The sequence below is a fragment of the Nesoenas mayeri genome (genome assembly GCF_963082525.1).
Source record: "Nesoenas mayeri genome assembly, chromosome: 14".
Lineage (NCBI taxonomy): Eukaryota > Metazoa > Chordata > Aves > Columbiformes > Columbidae > Nesoenas > Nesoenas mayeri.
In genome coordinates, this window is record NC_137556.1 from 7014791 (window position 1) to 7037707 (window position 22917).

A 22917-nucleotide genomic window follows, 5' to 3' on the forward strand; every position below is an offset into this window, starting at 1 on the left:
TGAAGTACCAACCAGTGGGGAACAGGGGAGGGAAATTGCAGCTGAGATTTGGGGGATACAAGCAGGGGCTTTTTGCCCTATTATATTTGCCTGCCTTTGGGTGGAACACCCGATCCTGCAAAATCGTTAACAAAATATGCTCTGCTGAGAGATCCTGCTTGGGCCTATTATATTTGCAAGATGATCGTTTCCTACAGTCTGTTGTGGTGGTTTGACAGGATCCCACCTTAGTGACCTGAGACTGAAGCGAAACCAGTTTTGGGGTATGAAGTCTGGCACCTTGTGGGTTCACAGGGGAACGTGGGCAGCAAAGTGAACAAAGGCTCAGGGAAAGACACAGGAGAACGTGTTACAAACAGCTCCGGGGTGTCGGAGCAGCCGGGCTGGCGGCCCTGGTCCCGCTCCCCTGCGGGCACAGCGAGTGTTCAGACACACGGCTGAGCCGGGACCCCGCGGGAGCGGGATGTCCTCTTCCTCCCCGCCGCGGGCAAGGCGCGGCCCTGCAGCCGTCCCGGGGGAGCCCCGCGGGGGGGCGGGCGGAGCAGCGGCCTCCAGCACCGCCGGTACCGACCGCCCGGCAACCAGGCGGCCGCGACACGCGGCACACGGGCGGGCCACGCGGCAGCCACCGCCCCTTCCGGCAGGGGTCACGTGGGCGGGGCGGCGTGGTGACGTCTGACGGCGGCGCGGCGGTGGCCGCCCCTCTGTCAAGATGGCGTCGCTGCTGCAGTCGGAGCGGGTCCTGTACCTGGTGCGCGGCGAGAAGGAGATGCGGGCGCCGCTGTCGCAGCTGTACTTCTGCCGGTACTGCAGCGAGCTCCGCTCCTTGGAGTGCGTCTCGCACGAGGTAACGGCGGCCCGGCCCGGCCGCGCCCGGAGGCCGGGTGGGACGGGGCGGGACGTTGCTCTCTCTGTGCGTATTGATTGGTCGGCTCTCCTGCCGCTCACTCTTTCTCTGCCTTGGCATTGGTTGGTGGCTCGGCTAAGGGGTGGGCACAGTGATGCTTCCATGGAGCGGGCTGATTAACAGCGGATGAGGGGAGGGGCGGTACCTTGCGTTGGATTGGCCCTGCGCCCCTGTCTGTCATGGTTTTCAGGCTGTGATTGGCTGAGGCGTGCATGTCAGGGGTGGAGGCTGTGGTGGGAGGGCCGGGCTGGGTGGGAGAGGCCCTTCTGCGGGGCCTGGCCGGTGCGGCGGGACCCTCTAACGGAGCCCGGCCGGGGGGAACAAGGACTCCGTCCCATGCACACACCCCCACGGGCCCGGCCGGGAGGGCAGGGACACCCACCGCCCCACATCTCCATGGGGCCAAGGCCGAGCAGGGCCGGGAGCTCCCGCCCCTTTCCGGGGCTCAGGCCGGTGCTGTCTCACAGGGGCACGGCTGCTCTCTTTGTGCTATGGAGAGTTTGCTCTCTGTCCAGCCCTAAGCTGTAGATTGTCAGGCCAGGGCGGTGATCTGCAGGGCCCTGCCCTGAGCGCTGCTCTTGTGTCAAGCCTGGATCCCGGGCCTGGTCATGTTACTGCACTCATTGTCATAATAAAATTGGTAAAATTGATTTCATAGGAGTCTGGGTGGATTAAGAAATTACAATAGATCAGAAAAGCCTTAAAAGGATGACTGTGCAACCCAAATCTCACAAGAGGTATCTATTCAGAAATATCAAAGCCTCTGAAGAACAGAAAACAGATTTGTCATGGGGCTGCATCTGTCATTAAGCCTCCATAGTGTGACGAGTGCAGTCATCATGCATTTCCATCTTTAACAATAAGTTTGTTTTTCTATTCAACAACGGGTCCTCCTTCTCTCTGCTGTCATTTTGATTAGCGAAATTGGTTTGTGACAGCAGACGGAGACAAAGCATTTTCTGAAACGTGTGGATTTCTGACCAGTGTAAGTACAAGAGCAGAATAAGGTTAGATATAAAAACAGCATGTTAAAACCTGCTGTTAAAGATGAAAAATGAAATTCTGGTAATCTCAAAAGGTGAATACCCAGTTGTCCTTTTCCCATTTACTAGGCAGAGTAGTTTAGTCTATTCTGACTTAAGAAACCTTCTGACTTACATTGTTGAATATCAGAATTTGGCTGAGATGGGCTAAGATTTCGGATATCAAAAAACATCTGAAGTCTTCACTGACTTCACATGTCCGTTGCCAGATGCAAAGCCCTGTTGAATCATGCGGCAGAGCTCCAGGCTGCTGCCAGTGTGTTGTCTAGACAAAAGCGTGCCAGGAAGTGTGATGTGACCGTCTCGTTCATCAGGTGGACTCTCACTACTGCCCTAGCTGCCTGGAAAACATGCCTTCAGCTGAAGCCAAGCTGAAAAAGAATAGGTAAGGTCACTTTGGCTTTTTTTTGTTTCCATCAGGATTCCCTATTTTAATCAGCTCCTTCCTTAATCAACAGCTCACTGGATCTGAAACAGTCTTCAAGAAAATACACTGCCTCTTGTTACCGTTTAGTCTTGGGGAATAAGTGTCTTTTCATGATGTATGATGTGCTCTTCACGTTCTAGTTTTTTTTAAGAGCCACTTTCATAATACAAAAGACTTTTTAGTATTGCCCGGTATTTCTCCCTATTGCCATTCTTATGTTGACTCTGCACCCCTCCTGTTTCTGTTGGTGGCTCTGTTGCCCTGTTGGTTTAATCTTGATGTGCTTGTTGAGAGCATTTTCCTTGGCCTGGGATCCTTGTCAGAGCACTGTCTTATAGACATTCCTCTCTACAGGTGTGCTAACTGCTTTGACTGCCCCTGTTGCATGCACACCCTTTCTACCCGGGCCACCAGCATTCCTGCTCCGCTCCCTGACGACCCGGCCAAGACTACCATGAAGAAAGCGTATTACTTGGCCTGTGGATTTTGCCGCTGGACTTCCCGGGATGTGGGCATGGCAGACAAGTCTGTCGGTAAGTGACAGTCAAAGGCAGAAAACTGAGTAACAGCAGGAGCCAAGTATGTATTTTGAAAGTAACAGATAATCAGATTAGTTTCTGGCCATACAATATGTATAATATCTGTCCAGGTTTTGAGTCACAATTTGAAATTCACAGGAAAGTGGTTTGTTGCTGAAGTCTCATTGAAGATCTGAGATGAGTTAGTGGAACATGTCACCCACTTCCATGCTTGTGTTACCTGACTAATGAGAAAGCTGTCAGACAAGAGGCTTTTTTAGTTGGTGCGCCCTGCCCACGGTTCAGATCTTGTTTGTGTACCTTCAGAGACTTTGAAGCTGCTCAGTGTGACAGTGTAAATATCTGATTTCTTTTCTGTCACTTATGTTCACTAAGGCTTATTCCAGGGTTGCTAGTCTGTGTTTGTTTTTCTCTTCACAACAGCACTGGAACAAATCTTTCATCTATTTCCTGGTGCATAAATCATGCAGAAAGTATCTGTTTGGCTCCAGAAATGGAGCTGAGTAGACCAAGGAAATCCTCTGACTTCCAGTGTTGATGTGACTGAAGACTGAGAGCAAAAGAGTCAGGGCTGTGGGCAGCCAGTAGTAAGAGAGTGTTCTTATAAAATCTTGCTGCTAAAGTGACTCGTAGGTGCCCTCCTGAGTATCTCTCAAGCAGCAATGGTCTAAAAACACAGTACAAAAGCTGGTGAAGCATCTTCAGCCCAAACCTGCCTGTGAAAAGCTTTTAGAGGGGTGTATTTGTACAGGCACAAACATAAAGAATTGCAAAGGTAAGTGTAGTGAAAATAGGGAATATCATATTCCATGAGTAAAACTGAGATAGTTGGGTGTTAGACGTGATTTCCGTGTAGAGTCTGGAAATCTTCTCCTGAGGACTTTGTTTTTTCTCTTTGTTGTGCAGCTAGTGGTGGCTGGCAGGAGCCGGAGAATCCTCACACACAGAGGGTGAGTGAAGGGGAAGATCATGCTTAAGCTGAGATGCATCAGCTAGAAAAAGCTGTTAGAAGTGCCGGGCCCTCTCAGTGACTTTTTCTACATCTATGTAATCCTTCAGATACCAGTTCCAGCTCCTAATCTCCACCTTGACTGAATGCAATGGAAGGAAGGCCTCTTAGAGGCTCTCTCATGGATGTCGCAGTATAAAATCTTCTTTTCTGAAACTCATTTGCAAACATCTTATGTAATAATGCTGTTAAAATGACACCGATGAATATGCTGCGTATGTATATGAACAAAAGCTGTTTTCCGACCAAGAGTATATCTACAATATGGAAAACAGAACTTCACCTTTACTTCCCTTCTCTGTCACCAGTTAGGGCTCTGCAGTAAATGTGATCAGCTTTGGTGGGGGGGAAAGATGCTGTTGCTCCATTAGTCCAAATTGCTTGGGTTTGGCCACGTGACATGACTGTCCTGTTGTGGCAAACGCGTGTGCTAAGTCTCAGTTGTCCAGCTGCAAAGTGAGAACTGGACACGGCTCTTCGACAGACACTGTTCGCAAAGGAGGGTCAGTTTGTCACCTGCAGTGTGGGTTAAGACACACAGACTTCTTTAATGTGTATCTTTCAAAATACAGCTGGTACTAGGAACAGGTGAAACAAGTAGCAGGAACCCCAGCTTGTTCACAACAAAATACTGGAGCTGCTCTGGCTTTCTTTCCCCACTCACTGGGTGTTCCTTTTCACCCCTCCAGATTAACAAACTGGTTGAGTATTACCAGCAGTTGGCTCAGAAAGAGAAGATCGAGCGGGACCGGAAGAAGCTGGTGCGACGCCGAAACTACATGCCTTTGGCCTTTTCGGTGAGTTGGGAGTTCTGTGCTCTCAGACCAGGAGAAAGGACACGCAACAGCCTCAACCTGAAAGATCAGATAGTTTTGGTAGCACGATAGGGCTGCTCAGCGTTTTTTGATTGAGAACAACATGAAGAAAATGTGCTAGGGCACATGGGTTTCTTTAGGGGCAAGTAGTTTTACACCCATTTTTGTGTATTATATTGCTTCTCTCTCTAATAGTTCTCTCTGATAATGGCAGAAGAGTTTTGCCATGCAAAGAAATATGTTGCCCTGCAGTGAAATGCAGTGCAGCTGCAGTCACAATACCGCTGGTAGCTCTTTCTCAGGACAGTTATGTACCAGTAACAGTTAAATCAGGATTTTCTGGTACTTTTCTGCATGACGTCTCAACTGAAATTAACTTTAAGACTTGATTGTGGCCTGATTGACTTGTTTATTGTAACTGGCAGGTAAATGCTTACGTTGTTTAGCTGGGTGACTCTGCGTATGCTTGCTACTTCTCAATTAACTGTGCTTGCTCTGTGCCCTTGCTTGTGTCTTATGGCTGCATTTTTTGTCTCCGTTGCTACCTGCTGCTATTTTGGGGGCTCTCCACAGCAACACACTATACACGTAGTGGTAAGTCTTTTCACAGTTTCTGCTGGTGTTAAAGCTCTCATGGTACCAACTGAAGGGCAGTAACAGATCCTACTCTTCACCTTGCCTCAGGGCCTCTGACTCAGATGTATGTGAAGGCTAACTAGTTAGAGGGTAACATCTGTTCCAAAGCCCATTTTTTATTAGTTTAGAAATAGAGCAGTGTCTTTGGGTAAGTAACATCCACTTGAAAAGCAGTCCTTCACAAAGCTTGGCTGAGATGCAGCTCTCTGCCTGCCTGAGACAAATTGCATAGACGTCAGTCGTCTTATCTGTGAAAAATCACTGGAGTAGGCTGATGCTCAGATTTCTCATTTGGTCAGAATTCAGGTTTTCAGTCCTGCCCAGAAGGAAGATTCCTGGCTGCACTTCAGCTGTAGAAAGCTGAGGAGTAGCTCAGCTATTCCTGCCAATTGGTGGTGCCTGGTGAGACAGGCCTATAGGTGACAAGGCTTGTAGGAGAGTGAACCTTTCAGTTGTTTCTGGTAGTGCTGCAGAGCATTTCAGATGGATGCGTACCCACATTGACTTAGTTCTTTTGGCAGTTGAGCTCTCATTTTGGACTATTTGACATGCAGTTGCTCTGAACAGAAGATCAAGAGAAAATATGTCACTAGTGCAGGCATTTGAGAAAAGAGCAAAAGCTTTAGAAGCAGTAGCCTCATCTGTCTCTCCTCATCTGCAGTGCAGTGATAGTTGTTTTCTCCTTACCAACAGTTTGAGCAGAAAAAAACAACCTCTTGGGAAGCAATGAATACTTTTCCCTTTTTGCTTTCCTTTGCTTGTCTCCTATGCTTGTCATGCAGCTCAAATGATGAGTTTGCAGTAGGGCTTTTTGTCCCAGCAGGAAGCAGACCTGAAGGTGACAGTTCCTTTTTTCCCTCGTAGGACAAGTATGGCTTGGGAACCAGGCTTCAGCGGCAGCGGCCCGGAGCACCGATCAGCGCCCTTGCTGGACTCTCGTGAGTCTCGGAGTTGGGGTTGTATTTGTGGGAAGGGCAGGAGGTGTAGGCAAGAGAGCAATAAAGCAGCTTCAGAAAGGTGATGAACATATTAGCAAATAGCAGTGAAAGGAGCTTTCTTTGTAGCGTCAGAGAGATGTCAAATCCTCAGGCATCTCTGTGCAGCAGTTCCAGATGTTTTGCTTTCCCCTCATAGAAACAAGTGACTACGCATGTCCTCGTGTAGTTATTTATTGTCTTGCAATCTCAGTTCTCACTGCCTTCTGTGTTACAACACAGTTACTGCTGTTGCTGTCTGTCAGAGCACACGTGCCATATTTTATGACTGAGTTGTCCCTCACTTTGCTTCAGCCTGAAAGAAGGAGAGGACCAAAAGGAGATAAAAATTGAGCCAGCTGATGCAGTGGAAGAAGTGGAACCTCTTCCTGAGGATTACTACACAAGACCAATCAATCTGACAGAAGGTAACGCCTTAATATTCTGTCACTTTTTGCCCTTACATTTCGTAATATGGGCAGTGCCTGGAAACTTGGCAATGGGGTTCCTAACGGCCTGAGGTTTTAGTAATTTTTATGCTGGGATTAGAATAATGGAAAATGTTTGACTTTTTAAATGGTAACTCAGCTTGTTGTACATCGAAAGCTTAGAGCCAAATACGTCAGGGCTCTTAATGGTTGCTTAATTTTCTTGCTAACTTTAATTCCTCTGCATTTGAAGTGTCAACTTTTGAATGGAAAAAAGAGCTGACGTCCTTTTTCAAATGACAGCAGGAAATAAGGAGGCAGCAGAGCTACTGGGGAGTTGGAACCAAAACTGACCTGTTTAGTAACAATTGTATGTTACTTTGACATCAGCTTGAAACAACTTGTGTACACTTGCCAGTTATTTAGCTGGCTTGTGATTTAATCAGCAAATACTGTAAACTGGCCAATTAAACTTGGGAGCAAATGGGATAAACCAGCAGGTACAGGAAGCGATGTGGACTTGTAGCTGAGGTGGCTCTAAGCAGGACAGATGTTCTCAGTAGTCCTGCAGGTCTACAAAGTCTGCCAAATTAATTAATTCATGAAAGGTTTATGGAAAGGGGTAGTTCATCTTGCTCTCCTTTTCTCATGAGACTGTCAGCATTGTGAGAGGCTGATGCTAGTAAAGAAGACAACTTTCATGTTTCCCCCCCAATGCGGGGAAGGCTGCCAGGTGGCTCACTGCCTGTTAGGGACTGGGAACAGTGAGGAGCCTGTTTTTTGGGACAAACTCATGGGAAGTTGGCTGCTGGAGTTCCTTGCCTTGGAAACCATGTAGTCACTAATTCTATGTGTGAGTCTGAGTTACGCAAACTCCATGCTGAAAAGCTGTATATTGTACTTGTTCAGGACCCAGCTGTGAGGGTTACAAAGCTGTGAATACTCATTTTCCCTTGGTGGAGAAAGAATTTATTTTCTAGATGATTACAAAATTCAGTTTCCACCCCTGCTGAGCTTTGAATAGGAATCAGCAGCCCTTGTTTTTCCTGGGCTGGCACTGATGTTGCTCTAATGTTACCGTGCCCAGACTTGGCAGCTGTTTATACAGCTCTAACCTTCTGTTCATTGACTGCTGGAAACACTGATACTTGCCAGTGGCTTCTGGATTGTTGGGTGCAGGTGAAATTAAATTTCTTAGAGATTGTAGCATGTCTGTATATGGTGTGTGACATACTTGCTCTTAGGCCAGTGCATATGTAAGATGTAGCTCGAGCTTCCGTGCCTGCATGAAACACTAATCTGGTCTTGCTTTCTGTTGTGCACCCAGTGACGACTCTGCGTCAGCGCCTGCTGCAGCCTGACTTCCAGCCCATCTGCGCTTCCCAGCTCTACCCACGTCATAAGCATCTCTTGATCAAACGTTCGCTGCGCTGTCGGGTAGGTAATTAAATACAAAAAAAACCCACAACCACTTTTTCTAAGCTCGCAGAACTTGGATTGTGGGAAATGGGCTGTGTATTTAATTTTAAAATAAACTGCTGTCTTAGGGTGCTGACTAAAATGTCTTTGTCCCTAGAGATGTGAACATAACCTGAGCAAACCAGAGTTCAACCCAACATCTATCAAATTCAAGATCCAGTTGGTTGCTGTGTAAGTAAGATACAGGGATTGGAGAGAACAACCATGCTTGGTTAACGCTTTCTATTTTAATTTCTTTTGTACTCCTGATTTGACCTCTTGTGTGGTTGTGTCATCTCTTAGGATGGTGTAATCACCTCTTTATATTTAGCTCACCTGTAATAGATTTGCTTTGCAATCTGCTAAAAAGTTTGCTGAAGGTTTCAGCAGTTTGAAAAAGGCACTACATGCTGTTCCAGCCCCACACAGGAGTAAGAGTTTGCAGGATTAGGCTTATATAGCAAAAGGGCAATTCATTTTTGTTTAATGCAAGCTAAGCTCTAATGGCTTTGAACAAGTTTAGCTGAATGCTTGTGACTACATCCCTCTACTTCAAGAGATAGGTTATAGACAGCAACACACTCCATCATGGTCATTTGCTTTTTTCTTGTTGCAGTAACTATATCCCTGAAGTGCGAATCATGTCTATTCCCAACCTCCGCTACATGAAGGTCAGTACTTTTTTTTCCAGAAATGTCTTGGGGTGAGATGCAGCCAGGAGGAGTGGATGTGGGACCTTTTTGGAAGGTGACGTGGCGTGATGGTTGCTCCCTGAGGGCTTCACTGTCTCTCTTTAGAGGGGGTGCAGGGTGTAAGGGAGTGGTCAAAATACTGCTGCATGTCCTTGTCACTCTCCAGGAGTAGATTACTGTGTGGTGTGACGTCTGGCATCACAAATACGCATCAATACCTGAAGAATAAAAGGTGTGGAGTTGAGATCATGGCTAGATTCCAAATATATGTATTTTCTATATTGAAAAACAGAGCTGCATGGCATTGGCACCTTTCCTATGCACTGAGGGTGTTCACTGTCCATCCCTTGAGTGTATGTGATGCGGTTTTTGAAAGTGTTGTTACAGAAGACAGACTTGCTAATGGTAATGATGAATTTTAGAGTAATTGCTTCTTGAACTGTGATTCCTGAATCTCCCCAGGAGAGTCAAGTCCTTCTGACTCTGACCAATCCAGTGGAGAATATCACACATGTCACACTGCTCGAGTGCGAAGAGGGAGACCCTGACAACATTAACAGCACTGCCAAGGTATCGCACCCTCCTGCAAGCCCCTTTCAAGGCTTTCCACTCCTGTTTATCCTTCCACAGGTCCTGCTTTCCATATGTCTTTCAATCCCTGCTGACTGTGGTGCATATTCCTCCTTGGAGTTTATGGGACTGTCACCAATGTAAACATTAGATCATCAAGTGTTTTGAAATTGTATCTGTTTGTTGACATCCAGAAGCCAGAGGTTCATGACTTCACTGGTAGAGCGGTAGTGAGGTGGTACCAGAGCGGAGGAAAGCCCAGGATGAATCACTTTTCTGTTGAACAGCAGCAAATCAGCCCTTGGAAGGGGAGAGCTCTCTCCTGCTCACAGTGTTGGTGGTAATCAGTGCTGAAAGGCTTTTCTTCATGCTCTGTTTCAGGTGGCAGTTCCTCCCAAGGAGCTGATTCTGGCTGGCAAAGATGCTGCAGCAGAATATGATGAGCTGGCAGAGCCTCAAGACTTCCAGGATGACCCTGAGTGAGTGTTGTGTGTCCTGTGGGGATCCTGTCCCTTAAATACTTGGGACTTCAACCAAGTAACAACTTCTCCTCTCTGTCTTCAGCATGTTTGGTTTTGATTTTCTTAATGTTTTCTTGGAGGGGTTCAGATATCAGCAATGCAGATCTTTCTGCTTGAGGTTTAGACTATTCAGGAGACATTAGTTCCCTTTGAGGCAAGGAGTGCTCTAACAGCAGTTGAGTTATAGATGATGGTATTAATTCTCTCCAGGAATACTCTGTGTAATCCTTTCCTTTGCAAGCGGTGGGTTCACAGCAGCGGTGAGAACTACACAGTAGGGTGTGTGACAGCATTGCCTCCAGCCTTCAAAACAAAATAACATCCTGCAGCTTCTTGCAGAGCAACCTGAGCCATTTATTGTGGCTCTTCCCAGTTACACAGCTGGGTACAAAACTCCTGTGTTCTGTTTGACAGATGTGCCAGCAGCTGTCAGCCTAAAGGGAGGTACCCACATTCTGCTGGTGAGGCAGGAGGGGCTGTGGGCCTCCTGCAAAAAAGAGCAGTGGGGAGTAAGCTAAAAAACAGGGCAGTTGTTCTAACAGGGCATATTCAGCCATAAACTAAGCATCCCTGTTATGTGGTGTCAGAATAATTATCTTGGAACAATTGTCTGAGAACTTGGCTGACCCACTGTTCTTTTGTTTCCTGCCTTACAGCGTTATTGCCTTTAGAAAAGCCAATAAGGTGGGAGTTTTCATCAAGGTCACCCCACAGAAAGAAGAGGGTGAAGTGACCGTGAGTTTCAAGATGAAGCACGAGTTTAAAAACCTTGCTGCTCCCATCCGGCCCATTGAGGAAGGCGATCACACCTCTGAGGTCATCTGGCTCACCCATCACGTGGAGCTCAGCCTCGGTCCAGTGCTCCCCTAAACGCTGCTGCCACTCGCGCCCCGACGGCTGGTGCAGAATGGACGGTCACGGTGAAGAAAGCACCCGGTGGAAGGTTCTGCGAGAGCTGCTTTGTGCTGTGTGGGTATGCGCCACAGGTCCCAAGGAGCTGTCTGAAGGGGCCGTGGTTTTGGGATGGTTTGTTCTCTTTCCTCTTGTCGTAGTGGCCACTAAATACCGCTCTGCTTCCCCTCACTGTCACAGGCTAGTTTAACATTTGCAGCATGTGTTTCAGCACAGAGAAAGGTCTCACTTTCTCCAGATTTGCACTACACTTGGCTGAATTTGGGTTTATCAAGAGAAAAGAATGCTTATTAGTTTTTATTAACGTCAACCCACTAACTTGGTGTTACATACTCAATAGTGAAGAAATTCTTCTTCATACAGAGCTATGCCCTTCCCAAACAAATATTTTAGGATGTGGCCATGTCTGCTGCATTATTGGCAGCAGAGCAACACTTTATTTTCTTGTTTTTCTCCTTCCTTGGATATGCCAGCTGTGGGGGATTGGGAAATACAGCCCTCCCACTCTGGGATACGTAGCTTGTTTAGCCAAGGTGATAGATGTGTTTTCACAAAGGAAATGACCTCTTTGCCTTTAAACTCCAAATGTAGGGTCCCGTAGCGTTGGTGGAATTGAGTGACACCCGAGCCCACCGTGAGCCCGCTGTGGTGCGGGTGGATGTGGTAGCGTGATGTGTGCTGGGAATTCACGTTCTGCTACAGCTCTTGACTGAGGCAGGGATGCTCTGGATAGGCTGCCTGGCGGTCTTTGGATCAATTAATCTGTGTTAATTAGGTATCAGAGGATGAAACCTGGAGAGTTTGGGTTAGGTCTGGTATACACACAACTCCAGAGGCTGTTCCAGTTCATACTCTGATTCCAGTTGAAGGGGTGGGAGGGAGGTGTAAAGGTGGCAAGACAGTTACATGTTAACTAGCAGATGCTGCACCACGAGGTAATTTATCTGGGGTGTAATTTGGCTGTAGTCCAAACTAAAACCAGTAATTAAGAGCAGCATATCCAGGACACTGAATCACCAGTACCTGCAGAAGCTTAGTGCAAGTGGATGAGATCGCTCTTCCTGTGACATGTCCCCAGTTCAGACATTGACCTTCCTTAACATTGCTGCTGCTGTGCTGGGAAGGGCTAGAACACCAGCCGGCCGCAGCTCTCGCTCCATCGAGACGGTTGTGCCAGCCCAGAGCTGCCCAGGAGGGAGGTGGGGGTGCAGTACCCCAAAACACCACCCATAGCTCTAGAAACCTTGCCTTGCTGTGCTGGGGAATGTGTGCCTTGCAGCCTAGATCCTGTGATGGGTCTCGAAGCAGTGAGGCATCACATTTACAACTCGGTGTACGTTACACGCGAATGTACAGCATGAGTTTCAGACTTGTAGTTGGTATTTAATGTCTAGTCCTCGCGTGTTCTGCAGCTTCACCTGCCCAGGTAACAAAGCACTTAACCTTTGGCTGTGACTTCTCTTCAGTAGCTGAAATAGCTGCTCCAGTTTTGACACTAACATGGAAAAGAGCCTTTTAGGGACAAGCCGGTGTCCCTAAAGTGGTCCTGCTGGGGCTGGTGGCCACTGTGTCCCTGTGCTCGGCTAGTGCTGTGCCCCCCACTCCGGAACACTCTGTTCCTCACTGACAACGACAAGGTGATACTCTGAGCGGTCTCAGTAGCTCGGTGAGGTGTTTTCCCCTTCCCGTAGGTGCTTGTAGGCGATAGGAGAAGGTGTCGCCTTGTCTCCACCTCTGTCCCTGTTCTGTCTGTCTCGCCCCTTCCTGCCAGGCGTCTGTTGCCGTTACTGCTTGACGTCGTGTAGTGACCTTCAATAAAGCAAACGTGGCTCTCGGATTCTTTGCGCTGGTTTTTACGCTGCGGTTCATCAAAAAATAACTCTATTTCTTTTAAAAGGCGCTGAGCACCTCTCCCATCGTTCCTAATGGACTCGTCCCGCCCCCTCCATCCCCTGTTCGCAGTGGTTGTGCTCGCCCCGCCCATTTCCGCTCCTCTCACTGAGCTCTATGGTTCTCTGTGCCTAGAGCGCCCTCCACCCGCTCGACGCGCTGTGACCTCACCCCCTCGCCTCGGTGCTCGCTTCCCCGGTACGTCGCTGACGGAAGTGGCGTCACTTCCGTCTCCCGCCGCCTGCCGGGTGCGGGGGTTCCGGTGGCCGGGCGGAGCGGAGCGGCCCCCCCGCCATGTCCACATCGCTGGGCTCCAACACCTACAACCGGCAGAACTGGGAGGACGCGGTGAGCCCGGGGGAGCGGCCGGGCCAGGCCTTGGGGCCTCCCGCTGCCGGGAGCGTGTCGGGGTGGGGGGCCGGACAAGGCCGTGAGGCGGCGGCTGAGGCGGCGCTCGGGGTCGGGCGGGCAGCGAGGGGGGATCCGAGAAGGGGCTGCCGCGGCTCCCCGGGACCGGAGGACGGAGCGCCCTGCCCTGTTCTCCCCGCTCTCCGCCGGGGCTCGGGGTGTCCGGGAGCTGGGGAGGCCTTACGGCAGCTGCGGGGGTTGATCTGGGCCCGTCGGGCCACGTTCTTTAGTGCTGAGGCCTCTCCTGGGTGGGCACAGTGCAGACAATAGATGCCGGGACGCTGGGGGCGGTGTCTGCTGCTGCAGTCAGGTCACTGGGCAGCTGATGTCTCCAGAGGATGCTTTTGGTTGGTTTGTTTGTCTCAATATTGCTTCAGACTGGAATAGCTGACAGGTTGTGGGTCTTTCATAATATAGGTCTTGGGTCATGACTTGTAGCTCTCCCAGGGGCTCGTTTTGAATGAGTCTTTTTATGTTTTTTAAGCGGTCTGATTAGTCTAGCTCAGTTCAGTGTGATTTGAATGTTGTTATGATGAGAGAGTTTGTTGCAAATCCCTGTCTCTTCTTTCTTCTTACTCATTTCAGGACTTCCCCATCCTGTGCCAGACATGCCTTGGAGAAAACCCATATATCCGAATGGTACGTGCCTGTTCAACCATGCAGTCCCTTCCTCTGTGTCAGCCCTAGAACTGCTGTATTTTGGGGACTAAAACATGCCTGACTACAGCAGGAGATGCTGAGGTGCACCTGCACTCATAATTGGTTCTGCACACCATTATTTGCTCCTGGCTGTTGTTGGTATGTGATGTCATGGTGTTAGATGTGTGATTTAAGACTAAATGAGTCAAAAAGGAAAGTGAGATGATACAGTCCAATGTCTGGAGTGCAGGAAATACTAGAAAACACAGCATCGGTTCTGGTAAATCATGTGATATGGAGAACATTAAGCTGTTGAAATATTTAATAGCGCTATTTGTGAAATGTGGAGAATATGCGCTTGTAAAAATAAGTTAAAACTGCCTTATGAAGGTTGCCTGATGGTAGTTTAAATCCCTATGTGTTTACCTTGGTGTCCTTTGCGCAGGCGTCGATCTCTTCTGTTGCTCTTCTCTGTGCTCAGTTCATTTCTGTATGACTGACACTGGGATTATGTTCCCTTCACATTTCCATTCCACCAAGTTTGCTGAGAAAGACTATGACATTTTTGTGAAATGTAATCCTGCTGCCAGTATAGGTGATGTTTCAAAAACTGCTTGTTTCATGCACTTCATGTGACATATCTTTGCTTAAAAATAGCTATTAATATTCCATTTCATCCTCACCTTTCATTTGTACCTGAGATGAGACTTATACTCTGCTTTTAATAAAAGTTTCTAAACCAAAAGTGGATTGAAAGCTTTTTAGGATTTTTTGTCCTGTTGACCTGCCAAGGTATAAATCCCAAACATAGGGGTGGGTGAGTCTACATGCAGTGTAATTCTGAAAAAACCCTTATGCTATAACATCAATGATATGTTTCACGTTTTATGTTGAAGTAATGATGTTTCATATTTTCTTTTGTTGTTTTTATTATATTTCAGACCAAAGAAAAATATGGAAAAGAATGCAAGGTGTGTTTGCTGACTTTTGAAGAAAGAACATCTCAATTGGCATGCATCTAGGAATAATAAATTTTAATGTTAAAAAAATGTTTGCTTCAGAAAAGTGCTTATCTGGGTTTACAACTTAAAATATTTATGTAACTACATACATTTTTAGGTTAGTCAACTGTGTGCTTTGTTAGACAGTCAGTTGGTCTTAATAAAATTACTGAAGGCTGTTCAGACAGACTTAAGATTTGCTCATGTATATTTGACTTAGGTTTTGTGAATGTTGCACTATACTTGAAGGTATTTCAGCATTTTAAATGATTTCATATTTTCTCTTGCAAGTTTATTTTTACCTATAAGTGGTGCATAAATAACTGGAGTTTAGGTTTTGCTATGAATATGTTGTTCACAGCTACACAGTGGTTTGTGTGTTAGCTGGCTAAGAAATAAGCCATGTTTATTTCTGAAAGAGCGAGAAATATTTAGTGTTAAATTAAAGGAGTTTTTTGGCCCTTTTATAAGTTGCCATCTGAGGGAGGGAGAAGGCAGGTTCTGAAATCTTCCTTCTCCTCCTCAAACGGTACCTGCAGCAGATGCATCATTCCAGCAGTGCTCTGCTTCTGGACTAAAAGTCTCGTAACCTCTCACTGGACTTGCTGCCACACTGGTGACCAGTTTACTTGTAATTGGTAATTTAATAGCTCTGTACTGACGTGGCCTGGAATGAAGGAGAATTTATTTTTCTGTTGAGTAGATCTGCTTTGAGTTATTATAATAAATAAATAAAAAACAACAACAAGAAAAAAACTTTCTAAAATTTTCTCCTGTCAAAGGCACCAAATAGAAAGAAACGTTTCTTGAGATGTGAATCTTAGCACAAGGATGAAGTTGTATTTACAGTTTAAAGGTATTAGATGTAGTTGGACTTTGAGTTTCTGTGCAAGAGCCAGCACGGTAACTTCCCTGCTGTGTGACAGTGGTACAAGTGTCGACTTTCTGTCTTTCAGATTTGTGCCAGGCCTTTCACAGTATTTCGCTGGTGCCCTGGTGTTCGTATGCGTTTCAAGAAAACAGAAGTATGCCAGACATGCAGCAAGCTGAAGAATGTCTGTCAGACCTGCCTGCTTGACCTGGAATATGGTGTGTACCAAAAAATGCAAAGAGAAGCATCTGGTCTGCTTGCCTCTGAAATGAAAGTTGGTGAAGTGTCTTCAAATGCACAGGTGTAATATGGATTTGTTGGTGTTTTGTTTGTTTATTTGATTCTAGGTTTGCCTATTCAAGTCCGGGATGCAGGACTCTCCCTCAAGGACGAAATGCCCAAGTCTGACGTTAATAAAGAGTATTACACCCAGAACATGGAACGAGAGGTAAGAAAGTGTAGTTGTAATCACACTCTGTGGATGTGTAAAGGGGAGGAATGATCTGGCTTATCTTAAATCACTTGCTCTTATTCTGTGCATTAGTTTTTAATGGTGATATATACATAATTATTTATGTTTTAACTACTGTTCAGATATCTAATTCTGACGGCACTAGACCAGTTGGTGCACTAGGAAAAGCTACTTCTACCAGCGACATGCTGCTGAAGCTGGCTCGGACCACTCCTTACTATAAACGTAACCGTCCTCACATCTGTTCCTTCTGGGTAAAGGGAGAATGCAAAAGAGGAGAAGAGTGTCCCTACAGGTACAGACACAGCTTAAACAGTTAATCCATTTCCCATGGTCAGACACAGCTCCCTGGGGTGTGCGAGGAGCAGCAAATGCTGCAGCAGACAGGAGCTGTAACACCAGGAGCGGGGTCAGTCGGTTGGCACGCGGCGCCAGTGAACGAGTCTTTGTTGTGGCAAGTTGTTTTGTGAGGAGTTAGCTGCCTGGTCCTGCAGTGTTTTGCCAAAGCAGTGACTGCAGCTCTTCTGCATAGTTCATTTTTTCCTTTCATGGCGTCAGTCCCCTCAATCAGAGATCTTTGTGTTTGAACAAGAGGCCGTTTGAAATCCAGCTCTTGTGTTTTGTAGTGCTGAACGCTGAGCTGTCAGAAGTGCCATTCATTCAGAGCTCAAGGCAGTCCTGGCTGCAGTTGAAGTTCTCCAGGCTTTTTTTTTTTCCATTTCGGTGTGTTTATCTGAAGAGGGTTAAGCATAGAAGTGAGCAGAGGCCTTTAGGGGGGAAGGCAGCATTTATTTAACCCGATGCGGCTGTGGCTGGTGTTATGAAACGCTCTGTTTTCTGAACCTTAGGCATGAGAAGCCTACAGATCCAGACGATCCTCTGGCTGATCAGAACATCAAAGATCGTTACTACGGAATTAATGATCCTGTGGCTGATAAACTTCTGAAACGAGCATCAACCATGCCTCGTCTAGACCCTCCTGATGACAAGACTATTACTACCCTCTATGTTGGAGGGCTTGGAGATACTATCTCTGAATCAGATCTCAGGTGTGTTGGTGAATTTGTGTTGCTCTTGCCTTTTTATTTGATGCCTTGATTACTGCTCATCTTAAAGTGAGGAAATCTCTATTGCAAGGAAAGGAAATAAATATTTTTCTTTTTTTGTTCTCCTTAATGGGAAACTAGTTGATGGGCCAAGTGCCGAGTGATGCCAGCTTGTAGGAGAACAGATGAACAGGCACATTTCAAATACTTCTTACAAGAAAGTGCCATAGTTTCTCTCTAGCTAGCTGCTGGGAAAAGTGGCTGCAGAGTTTTTATTGCTCTGTAATTGCACAGAGGGGCAAGGGACTTAATTTTTAATGGTTAGTCTGAACTTAAGATGAAGAAATGAAAGGATCTAAGCGTGTGTATTTCAGCACACAATGAGGTCTCCTGCTCTGCTTCGTACCTTGTGGCTTGGAGGAGTGGGGTTTCATCATAATTTTTTCCCTCCCCACAGAAATCACTTCTACCAGTTTGGGGAGATTCGGACAATAACTGTGGTGCAGAGGCAGCAGTGCGCGTTCATCCAGTTTGCCACCCGTCAGGCTGCGGAGGTGGCTGCTGAGAAATCCTTCAACAAACTCATCGTCAACGGTCGCAGGCTGAATGTCAAATGGGGAAGGTGAGTGTGAGGGAGGAAGCCTTGAGGATGCTGTCACAAGGTTCTTCACTCAGTTTATGCAGCCTTGATGTGCAGGAGTGGATGTTAAGTTGGAGCAGATACCGAGCTGGTAAACAGCGGGGGTCCTTTTACAGTTTGATTTTCTTTCAGCAGCAGAGTCTGAGTTGAAGATGACACAAATTGTGTAAGGAGTATCCTAGTTCAGCGTTATGCATGAGTTTCTGAAGTTTTTCTTCTAAGCCATCTCCTGCAAGTGCCATTTGCACACTTTGTACCTACTGTCTCTGATGTTTGTGAATTTTTCACCTTTGGCATGAAGCATTGGATCTGGATGAGAAAATGTGAAACTATTGTGGTGTGAATCTTTGCTTATCCTGTTTTTTCTCATTCCTGTTCTCGAACTTCTGTTTTATAGGTCCCAGGCAGCAAGAGGAAAAGAAAAGGACAAGGAGGGTACTACAGAATCTGGGATAAAGCTGGAGCCAGTTCCAGGGCTTCCTGGAGGTAAGGGAGGTATTTTTCTCTCTGAAATACCTGATGCTGACCTGCTTCCACGAGCAAGGCTGGTGTTAAACCCCTGAGAGCCGTAACGAATATCAGGACAGGAGAGGCACTGGTGAGCCCAGAGCAGTTACATACTGCAGGTTTGCGGCAGATCCAGCTGGGACGGGAGGTGAGCTTTGTCTAGAAGCAAATTCTTGATGAAAAGAGAGTTCTTTGTGTGATGAGTGAAAAGTTAAAGCTGAATTAATGTTACTTAGGTCTGAGATACTGCTGACCCACGCTTTTCAAAGCTTGGTTAATGTTTTCCTAATCCACTGAGTGTTGTATGGTGGACAAAGCAAAGCCGATTTTGAGTGAAGTGACTTCTGGAGTTTCAGGGTGGTCCTGCTTCTCTCTCCGGTTCATACATGCAATAGTAGCAGCAGTTTGTCTTTGTGAAGGAACTGACTGTTCCTCCTCTCTGAAGGCAGATACCTTTGCATATCTTGACTGAAAGACTTTCCATAACCACTGTGTACTTTTCCTGCAGCTCTCCCCCCTCCTCCAGCTGCAGAAGAGGAGGCTTCTGCAAATTACTTCAACCTACCTCCAAGCGGCCCTCCAGCCGTGGTTAACATCGCTTTGCCACCTCCTCCTGGCATCGCTCCGCCACCACCTCCAGGTACTCGTGTTTCCTCTTCAAGCGGGGGTGTTTGGTGTGGCGTTAGATGATCTAGTCCTCCTCACTCGGCTGCACTGGAGCACTGACACATGCCCTGGGTTCATTTTCCTCATCCCTGATCATACAATGTGAACTGATGAGCTAAAATGAGCTGTCAGCACAGTTTAATTACACTGAGCTGCCTCTCATGGTACGTATTCACTTGCAAGTTCTCAGGTGTGTCAGAGATCTCTGTCACTGGTTGCTGAGACCTACTTGGTGCTTTTGCTGGCTGTATAAATGCCACATGAACCTGAACTTCAAAGGGTGATTCTGCAGCTCTTTGAACGCCAGCCTGTGTTTGGCTGTGTACATCTATCCAGAGACCCCTTTTCCTGTGGGACAGCAGACTTGTGGATGTGTTTACTTTGCTCCACATTTGAGTAGAAAGCATTTAAGTCAGTGTTACAGACACCTGTCCAGTCCCGCCCCCCCCCAGCTTTTATCTGTGAGGACGGGTGTGTGTTGGGTGAGGATTGCCCCCAGTTATACTGAGAAGAGGGGAAAGAGTTGGGGGATTTGAGGAATCATGGGAGGTGTGCACCTTTCTAAGGCACAGCTGTAAACCAGCTGTTTTCTGTTGGTACTTTTACATCTGCATTGCTTGTTCTGAAGCTGCTGACTTTATTTCCACAGGTTTTGGACCACACATGTTCCACGCTATGGGGCCTCCACCTCCATTCATGAGAGCCCCAGGCCCCATCCACTACCCATCCCAGGATCCCCAGAGGATGGGTGCCCACGCAGGGAAGCACAGCAGCCCCTAGCACGTCCTGCTGCCCTCGTCTTTTCAGTAAATGTTATTTTATAGTTACCATGGTAGCACCATTTGTTGAGCTGTGGGTGAGCTAGCGAAGCCTTATTTCCCCGCTTGAAGACACTGGGCGAGCTGAGCTCTGTGTCTCCACTGGCTGCTGGGATGGTTGATACATCCCAGGTCTTTCATTTAGTGCAGGGGGGTGGGGGGGCGGGGGGCAGACGGAGAAGGGCTGTCGGGATTCTGTGGATCAGGTGTATCAGAATTACAGTGCTAGCCATGTATCCCCTTGGCACACTTTTGAAATAAACTTCTGGAAAAACAAAAGCAAAGCCTTTCCAAGCCCATTTGATATCCTCAGTCTGAACACTATGGACTGTTCAAATGTAACCAGAGGCTCTTTCTGTGTCAGGTAACGACTTACTATTTTAATGAGGTATTAAACCAGGACTCAATAAGAACTGAAAAGCAAGCTTATCAGAGGTGCCAGACCCATGGCTTTGCTTTTCTATTGCCACAGAATTTTCCTCCCTCCCTTTTCCTGTCTTTCTGCTTCAAAACCGAAAGCCAAAACCTTTTTTGATGCTTCATTTCTAATCTTGCCCATCCTGAGCCAGATCAGCGTTGGGTCATGCAAGCAGCCCCTGTTGGGCGTGGATGTGACATGGAGCTGCAGGTTGGTGGTTGCCTGGTTTTGGTGGTTGCCTGGTTTTGGTGGTTGCCTGGTTTCAGAAGTTGCCAGTTCTGGACTGGTGACAGTCCCCCCAGTGGCCCCCATAGCCTGCAGTGCTGACAGCTGCGGGGGGGAGGACACAGTGCAGGTGCAAAAGCTTGTCCTGGGGATATTTGGAGCATGTCTGGGGCTTTTGAGGCCAGTGGATACAATCTCTTTAACTATGAGGTGGATCTCATTTTGTCCCACTTTGGTAAGATATTAAACTTTTTTCCCCCTGTGCTCCAACTCTAGTGTTTGTCCAGGAGTGACTGTGTCCTGCATGGAGCCTGCCATTGAGTAAGATGTGTGTGCACGTGGCTGGAGGATTTTAAGTTTATCTGTTATGTCAGCTGCTTTCATATCTTGGATCTGTAGACACCTTTCTGTAAAGCAAAACATGATTGGACCTGTTCCGAAGCTTCGTTTGCTTGTTTTAAAAAAACATACATTAAAATATTTGAATTTTTCAACACTTTGCTTAGACCGTGCCTTCTGGAGCACAGTGTTTGAGCGCTTTGTCTGATTTTATTTGGCCGCTGCCAAAGCTGAAGTGCAGAGTGCGCAAGGACAGCAGCTCTACTTTTGGTTTTATGTGCTGTCCTGTGCGATGCCACCGGGTCCCACTGAAGCTGCCCGGCTGTTGGAGGTGGCACCAGCGGCACGGCTGGCAGGCAGGCTGGCTTTCTCTGGAGAAAGCGGGATTTTGGGTGCAGGTTGTTTAGTTTTTGTCAGGTAAGAGCCGTCCCAGGGCAGTGTTGGATGAGGGGCAGAGGCGGGTGGATGGTTGGTGGGGCTGTGGTGTTTGCCACTGCTCTGGCCCTGAGTCCGCGGTCGGGGCCCACGGGTGCTCTGCACTCAGATCTCAAACACAAGCAGGCTTCACATTATCGCCATTTATTTATTATTTCCAGCCAGGTCCCCAGGGATACACAAGTTCTTCAGCTAACGGACAAAGGTGAGAAAGACGGGTTTGGAACAGGACAGCAATTGAGCATCATAAATACTTAATGTATAAGGAACAGACCGTTTTTCTTTCCATTTGCTTGGTGCCTCCGGCTTCTGTGGGAAGAACAGAGCAAAGAAAGTTTCCTGCCTGAATGTTGTATTGTGGCCACAGAATCCCTGTGTGGGATTCGTTCTGCACAGCGTTACAAACGCACTTCACAAGCGAGGCAGCCGTTAACTGCGTCTGTACCACAAAATTTACTTGCCTGGTTTAAACAGTGGTGGAATAAGAAACCTTTATCCTAATGCTTCTGCTTTGGCAAGATTCAATAAGGGTAACAGCAAGAACCTGACAAAAGTAAGTGTAGGAAGCCTGTCTGAAGTTAGGGATTTTTGTTAGCGCTTAGCGGGGTTTTCCAGGTGTTCTGAGGACTCTCCCATAGCCTGGTGTTCGCTGTGTGTCACTGCTGAGAATGTTTCTGTAGTTGAATCCTTGCTGTGTATTTTTGCCTTGACGGAGAAGCCCGTGCTTGCTCTGGTGTCACAGCTGTGCTGCTTTTCCTTCCCACTGATGCTGCAGTTGCCAGAATACCTGATGGTACCTCCAGACTGGTGCAATTTTGCAGCGCAGCTGGTCCAGGTAGGGCCTGATCTTTATTGACTGACTACACGAAGCAAATCTGGTGTGAGTCAATCGAAGGGCTTGTGTGTTTAAGCAAGGCATGCAAATAGCAGTAGGAAGGGGAAAATATCAGCTGCCAAGTGCCGGCCAGTAGCTTGTGGAGAATGGGGCACAAGTTTCCAGCTCCCAGTGTTTCTTTCCCATATCTCCTGGTTGTGCTGTGTTGGTAAACAGGCAGATTCCCAGTTCCTCATTGTTCTTGTCCAGCCAAGTCCAAGGTGAATGCTTTGAACATGCCAATGCCTCTGGTAACTTGTTTTGCTGCTGCTCTTCAATTATCGCCTCCTCTGGCCATCGTGACCAGAATGACAGGTGTCCTGAAGATGGAATTTCTCTGCAAAGGCACCAGCTGTCAGAGCGAGTCTTGTGTGTCACTGAACAAGCAGTGAGACAGCTCGCTGTGTTGCAGCAGGCGGTCCTGCCATCTTCTGCAAGGCCACGAAAGAGGGATGTATGGGGTGTTTTGTACAGGAGCTTACAGGGATCTGCTCACACTACTGATGAGAACTTGGCTGCTCAGCTCAGCACTAAATACCCTTGTGACAATGGCTGGTATGGGGGGAATTCAACATGGTCCCAGACTTGAGCTTGTCCAGATCCCATTGAAGAGGATGACAACTGAGACCACATGCTTAGCTTTCACAGAGAATACTCACTTCTCTCTCCCCTGCTGTGCGAAGTACGTTTGAGTCTAGCAAGAAAAGCATCCGTGGCGATGAGGAAGGGAGCGCATG

General features: G+C 47.4%; 2 protein-coding genes across 4 annotated transcripts; both read left to right on the forward strand.

The window, feature by feature from the left end:
- Window positions 1–712: 712 nt before the first annotated feature.
- DCTN4 (dynactin subunit 4) lies at window positions 713–13033 on the forward strand (the record flags this gene model as incomplete). 2 transcript variants are annotated; one of them, XR_013922818.1, is made up of 14 exons in its annotated part: window positions 713–847; window positions 2265–2335; window positions 2732–2910; window positions 3823–3866; window positions 4615–4722; window positions 6241–6314; window positions 6666–6778; window positions 8106–8215; window positions 8355–8428; window positions 8853–8907; window positions 9391–9498; window positions 9880–9977; window positions 10676–10988; window positions 12957–13033. XR_013922818.1 is itself a non-coding variant. In XM_080353120.1 (13 exons), 13 exons carry the CDS (start codon window positions 713–715, stop codon window positions 10887–10889), a joined length of 1383 nt encoding a protein of 460 aa, XP_080209246.1. In that variant the 3' UTR covers window positions 10890–12768. The 2 variants fall into 2 exon arrangements, 1 of the variants encoding a protein (XP_080209246.1); XM_080353120.1 differs by lacking the exon at window positions 12957–13033 and having other exon boundaries at window positions 10676–12768.
- Window positions 12999–20035, forward strand: RBM22 (RNA binding motif protein 22). Of its 2 annotated transcripts, XM_080353121.1 has the most exons (11): window positions 12999–13169; window positions 13815–13868; window positions 14810–14839; window positions 15826–15958; window positions 16088–16188; window positions 16335–16507; window positions 17061–17261; window positions 17716–17880; window positions 18296–18384; window positions 18914–19045; window positions 19721–20035. In XM_080353121.1, exons 1-11 carry the CDS (start codon window positions 13116–13118, stop codon window positions 19849–19851), a joined length of 1263 nt encoding a protein of 420 aa, XP_080209247.1. In that variant the 5' UTR covers window positions 12999–13115; the 3' UTR covers window positions 19852–20035. The 2 variants fall into 2 exon arrangements, with proteins under 2 accessions (XP_080209247.1, XP_080209248.1); XM_080353122.1 differs by lacking the exons at window positions 12999–13169; window positions 13815–13868; window positions 14810–14839 and adding an exon at window positions 14895–14987.
- Window positions 20036–22917: the final 2882 nt, after the last annotated feature.

What these genes read in the sequence shown, in the direction of transcription:
- RBM22 (XM_080353121.1), top strand. Translation starts at nt 13,116, where the DNA reads ATGTCCACATCGCTGGGCTCCAACACCTACAACCGGCAGAACTGGGAG. An exon ending in GGCAGAACTGGGAGGACGCG is followed by an intron (nt 13,170 to 13,814) that starts GTGAGCCCGGGG and finishes TACTCATTTCAG; the next exon opens with GACTTCCCCATCCTGTGCCA. An exon ending in CCTGCTTGACCTGGAATATG is followed by an intron (nt 15,959 to 16,087) that starts GTGTGTACCAAA and finishes ATTTGATTCTAG; the next exon opens with GTTTGCCTATTCAAGTCCGG.